The 5,759-nt window shown below is 41.7% G+C and overlaps 1 protein-coding gene across 6 annotated transcripts in view; it reads right to left on the bottom strand.

Annotated features, from left to right (window-relative positions):
• The window catches only part of LOC127930325 (monocarboxylate transporter 6-like), a 16,391-nt gene extending 14,173 nt beyond the window's left edge, over nucleotides 1-2,218 (bottom strand). For 2 of the 6 annotated variants that reach the window (XM_052519978.1, XM_052519979.1), the window contains exon 1: nucleotides 2,065-2,218. In XM_052519978.1, coding sequence (XP_052375938.1) covers nucleotides 2,065-2,130 — 66 coding nt within the window. In that variant the 5' untranslated portion in view covers nucleotides 2,131-2,218. Of the gene's footprint in view, nucleotides 1-930; nucleotides 1,064-1,491; nucleotides 1,642-1,971; nucleotides 2,025-2,064 lie in introns of those variants that run through there. The other 4 variants (XM_052519981.1, XM_052519983.1, XM_052519982.1 and 1 more) reach the window with 3 other exon arrangements.
• Between the last annotated feature and the right edge of the window lie 3,541 nt (nucleotides 2,219-5,759).

Here is a 5,759-nt window from a genome sequence, read left to right as displayed (position 1 = left end):
GTAGAGAGGTGTAGAGAGATGTAGAGAGAGAGGTAGAGAGAGAGGTAGAGAGAGAGAGGTAGAGAGAGGTAGAGAGAGAGGTCTGGTGTTGTTAGTTACTCAGAGGCAGCTGCAGCCCTGGCTGTGGTATTGGCTCTGTGTCTAAACAGCCACTGATAATGGATGCAGAGGGACAAAGCAAAGCAGCCTCATTGGCTGAAGATATATTGTAAATGGATCAACTTGAGTAAATGTTTTCCAGGAATACCCCCAAAATAGGCTATTAGACAGATCCTTTCTACCAATGCATAAAGTGTGTATAAGAGATCCACCTTTCTTTGTCTCAACTCACTCACTTTTCAGCACCAGTATCTCTACTGCACATCATCATCTATCAGTCCAGTGTTAATTTGCTACATTGTAATGACGTCAGTACTACGGGCTATTTATTGTCGTTCTATGGTGTTATTGACTGTACGTTTGTTTATTCCATGTATTCCAAACCTCGGCAATTTCAAAAAAAAATTCTCAGAAAGGTGAGTTCCAGACATTTCTAAAATTATGCAACATTTACCTGTTATTTTTTATGGCCATCATGAAAAATTATAACTATCTTGTTGTTTGTGTCGCACTGCTTTGCTTTATCTTGGCCCGGTCGCAGTTGTAAATGAGAACTTGTTCTCAACTATCTTACCTGGCTAAATAAAGGTGAAATAAAAATATATAATTACAAAAAAATTAAATCACCAATTAGCCTCAAAGACTACCTAGCATATACATGGTAGATAGGATAATAACACGGATGCACAGTCTATTGCTATAGCTGTAATAAAGTCATATGCAATTGTACATTGAAATAGATTTGAACAGATAAGCAATGTGGCACTCACACTGATCATAAAATAAATGCATAATGGCTGTAACCTATCCTACACAAATCCCGTTTCCTACCTGGAGTGTCCCTGGTCAGCCCGTCAAAACCCGGCGAGATATTTTACCATTATCATGTCGATGAAGTCAGTGGGTGTTAGCATAACTAATTTACCATGAATACGATTATATCACTTTTCACAATTACCCTAAAACCGCGCGGCATCACCAATGTTTTCCGGTGTCCATGTCCGGGCGTCAACACAGAACGCGTTAAGTCGCCCGCGGTACCACGGGATGTGTGCAGAGAGAAAACATATGCCTCTCAATCAGGTGGCGTTGCGTGAACTCGCAGTTCTTTCAAAAACGCTGTCAAATCAAATCCCGGAGAACACCGGAGGATTCAATCGCCTCTCTTGCTCTCAACTTTCATTAGCCGGTCTGCCTGGCAGAAAGCCATCAAGCCCAGTCACAGCACTGGATAGGACGAATCTCTCCGGCACCAATATTATCCAATCAGTTTGCCTACAGACAAGCCGTCAAACAAACATCCCCCTTGTCATTATTGTAATCCCCAGGACTCGTGTTCACTTAATCTAAACTACTTCATAATACATAGAGAATTATCAAGATTAGGTTTACCATATAAAGCCCGGTTGCCTGTATAGTTTCTCGTCAGAGGTCCCTTGCGAATTTGTCTCCATGGGAACAGAACGGCCCGGGTTTTGCACATGCAGCGCTACAGGATATCAGACCGCAATAAATCTAGAATAATGTAACAATCGCTGGCCATTTTGGAAACGTAACATAACCTATTACAAAATATGTTGCAATGGGTCTAGGCTAAATAATGATATTAACATTGTCAGATGACATTTGTCATAGGCTGTCCTCGATGATGCAATGTACAATAATCAGTTGCGGTTGGTTCTAGCTTGTATCGTTTCCTGGGTGCGAACCCCCCGACATTTGGAACGACACAAATAAATAATCATAACATTTAAAACTATATAAATATAAAAATATATACAAAAATACGCCTCATAAATGCTAAAAAACAAGTAACAAAGTCAAATAGAAACAAATATATATAATCAAATTATTACACTATTAATTTACTACCTTGTCTGCTCGGTGATTCGATTCAGCAACTTATCGGATACTGGCCCAACCACGAGCCTACCTGTGTCTGTGGTTTTTTAAGGAGCTGCATACCTTTATCTTCAGCGCGTTTCTCCTCTTTCCTCTTTTCCCTGATGGCTTAGAACTTTTCTTGTCCATTTATGTTGAATTAGCACTCGAGCATCAATACATTACCCATCCTCCAACACTGTTAACCAAGAGTCAAGACTACATTACCCATCCTCCAACACTGTCAACCAAGAATCAAGACTACATTACCCATCCTCCAACACTGTTAACCAAGAGTCAAGACTACATTACCCATCCCCCAACACTGTTAACCAAGAGTCAAGACTACATTACCCATCCCCCAACACTGTTAACCAAGAGTCAAGACTACATTACCCATCCCCCAACACTGTTAACCAAGAGTCAAGACTACATTACCCATCCCCCAACACTGTCAACCAAGAGTCAAGACTTCATTACCCATCCTCCAACACTGTTAACCAAGAGTCAAGACTTCATTACCCATCCCACAACACTGTCAACCAAGAGTCAAGACTGTTAACATTACCCATCCCCCAACACTGTTAACCAAGAGTCAAGACTACATTACCCATCCCCCAACACTGTTAACCAAGAGTCAAGACTACATTACCCATCCCCCAACACTGTTAACCAAGAGTCAAGACTACATTACCCATCCCCCAACACTGTTAACCAAGAGTCAAGACTACATTACCCATCCCCCAACACTGTTAACCAAGAGTCAAGACTACATTACCCATCCCCCAACACTGTCAACCAAGAGTCAAGACTACATTACCCATCCCCCAACACTGTTAACCAAGAGTCAAGACTACATTACCCATCCCCCAACACTGTTAACCAAGAGTCAAGTAACCAAGAGTCAAGCACTACATTACCCATCCCCCAACTGTTTACAATAATTAGGCCTAAATAAGCCATACCAAAAAACATATTAACCTAGTGATGCAACAATGTCAAAGATTTTACTGAGTTACTGTTCATATAAGGAAATCAGTCAATTGAAATAAATGAATTAGGCCTTAATCTGTGGATTTGACATGACTGGGAATACAGACAGATACGCATCTTTTGGTCACAGAACAAAAGGTAGCGGCGTGGATCAGAAAACCAGTCAGTATCTGGTGAGACCATCTGGCCTCGTGCAGCACAACTCATCTCATTTGAATAGAGTTGATCAGGCTGTTGATTGTGGCCTGTGAAATGTTGTCCTTCTGTAGCACAGTTGGTAGAGCATGGCGCTTGTAACGCCAGGGTAGTGGGTTCGAGTCCCGGGACCACCCATACGTAGAATGTATGCACACATGACTGTAAGCCTGTGATCAGGCTGTTGATTGTGGCCTGTGAAATGTTGTCCCACTCCTCTTCGATGGTTGTGTGAATATGTTGGATATTGGTTGGAACTGGACATCCTGTCCTACAAGCCTATCCCGAACATCCCAAACATGCTCAACGGGTATGTCACCCTGGCGAGTATGCAGGCAATGGAAGAACTGGAACAGTTTACGCTTCCAGGAATTGTGTACAGATCCTTGCAGCATGGGGCTGTGCATTATCATGCTGAAACATGAGGTGATGGTGGTTGGATGAATGGCACAACAATGGGCCTCAGGATGTGGTCACGGTATCTCTGTGCATTCAACGTGCCATCGATAAAATGCAATGGTGTTCGTTGTCCTTAGCTTATGTCTGCCCATACCATAACCCCTCCGTCACCATGGGGACCTCTGTTTACATCAGTAAACACCATACCATAACCCCACCGTCTGCCCATACCATAACCCCACCGTCTGCCCATACCATAACCCCACCACCACCATGGGGACCTCTGTTCACAACGTTGACGGTTGTGAGGCTGGTTGGACGCACTGCCAAATTCTCTAAAACTACGTTGGAGGCAGCTTATGGTAGAGTCAGAGTGTCTTCTTTCCAAAACTATCAATTCCAAGCATAGTCGAGCATCTTTTCGTGACAAAATATTGCGCTAAAAACGGGCACGTCTTTTTATCCAAAAATGAAATACTGCCCCTATAGGTCTAACAGGTTAACAACAGCTCTGGTGGACATTCCTGAAGTCAACATGCCAATTGCAGTCTCCCACAAAACTCTGTGGCATTGTGTTGTGTGGCAAAACTCTGTGGCATTGTGTTGTGTGGCAAAACTCTGTGGCATTGTGTTGTGTGGCAAAACTGCACATTTTATCATTATTATTCCTTTACTTTACAAGGAACACAGACAGACCTCTTTTACAGCTGGGCCCTACGTATACATGTTTATACATACAGTTTAGGTACAATGATTAAAAAACTAAACACGACAAAACAAAACCATCACAGATCATACAAATAAATAAAAATACAACGACAGATTTGATTTCCACACAGGTTATTCTACTAACAGCACAATAACTTTACCCGAAACAGTTACAAGCAACACAAAAATAAAAATGCTACAATAAATATTTATAATGGGCAACAGGGGGACAAGAGTCTCAGGTTGAAGTTTAGTCTGCAGACTATTCCACAGGCAAGGAGCGTAACAGGAAAAGGCAGCCATACCCAACTCTGTGGAAACCACATGGGCCTCGAGTGTAATCCAATGCTTGAGACCTGGTGTTAGGAATTATAATTATAATATTGATGAGTGATGATAAATAAGAAAGTAGATTATTCAGAAGTGCTTTATAGACAACACGAGAGAGCATGTTGTTCTCGTCTCACGGACAGCGAAGTCCAACCCACATTATGATATAAAACACAGCGGTGAGTTCTGCATCTAGCACCCGTAATAAACCTAAGTGCGCAACGATAAGTAGCATCCAGCGATTTAAGTGTTGATGCCGTAGCGTGCGCATGTAAATAATATCCCCATAATCTATAACAGACATAAAAGTAGCTTGCACAATTAGTCTTCTATTTGTAGAGGACAAACATGCCCTGTTTCTATAGAGGAAGCCTAGCTTGATTTTTAGCCGTTTACAAAGTTCATCAATATGCATTTTAATAGACAGTTCATCATCCAATCATATCCCTAAGTATTTATATGCAGAGACCTGATTCATTTTTAGAGTGGCCTTTTATTGTCTCCAGCACCTGTATAATGATCATGGTGTTTAATCAGCTTCTTGATATGCCACACCTGACAGGTGGATGGATTATCTTGGCAAAGGACAAATTCTCACTAACAGGGATTTGAAAATAAATGTGTGCAACAACATTTTAGAGAAATACGCTTTTTTTTTAGTTTATGGAACAATTCTGGGATATTTTATTTCAGCTCTTGAAACATGGGAACCAACACTTTACATGTTACGTTTATATTTGAGTTCGGTGTAGAATAAAACTGCTACCAGCTGACTTTTCCTGCGCTGCTGCCAGAAAGAACAGACATCCTGAAGTTTTCGTCAGACTCAGCGTTGTGACACATCTCAGAGGAATTCACAGCTTTAGTGGACAGTAGGTATCATTTCCCATTGTTCTGATGCCTATTCAATCTGTCCTTGCGACCTTGGGGGCTCAAGTGGGCAGGAAGCAGACAGTATACCTGAGTCTTCCGCACCGTTCCACTCTGAAACAATGTAGAAGCCTTGAGGTATCGCTTTCCTGCCGTCAAATGACCAAATCGCCCTCTAGTGGCCTCATGGGTGGAATTTTCCACAATTTAATAATGAACACTTCTTTATTTAACCCCCCGTGTTTCTATGGCAAACTGTCTTTTTAAATGACTGTATTCTGTGA

The sequence above is a fragment of the Oncorhynchus keta genome, chromosome 5 (assembly GCF_023373465.1).
Source record: "Oncorhynchus keta strain PuntledgeMale-10-30-2019 chromosome 5, Oket_V2, whole genome shotgun sequence".
Lineage (NCBI taxonomy): Eukaryota > Metazoa > Chordata > Actinopteri > Salmoniformes > Salmonidae > Oncorhynchus > Oncorhynchus keta.
This window is presented reverse-complemented; position numbering and strand designations above follow the sequence as displayed.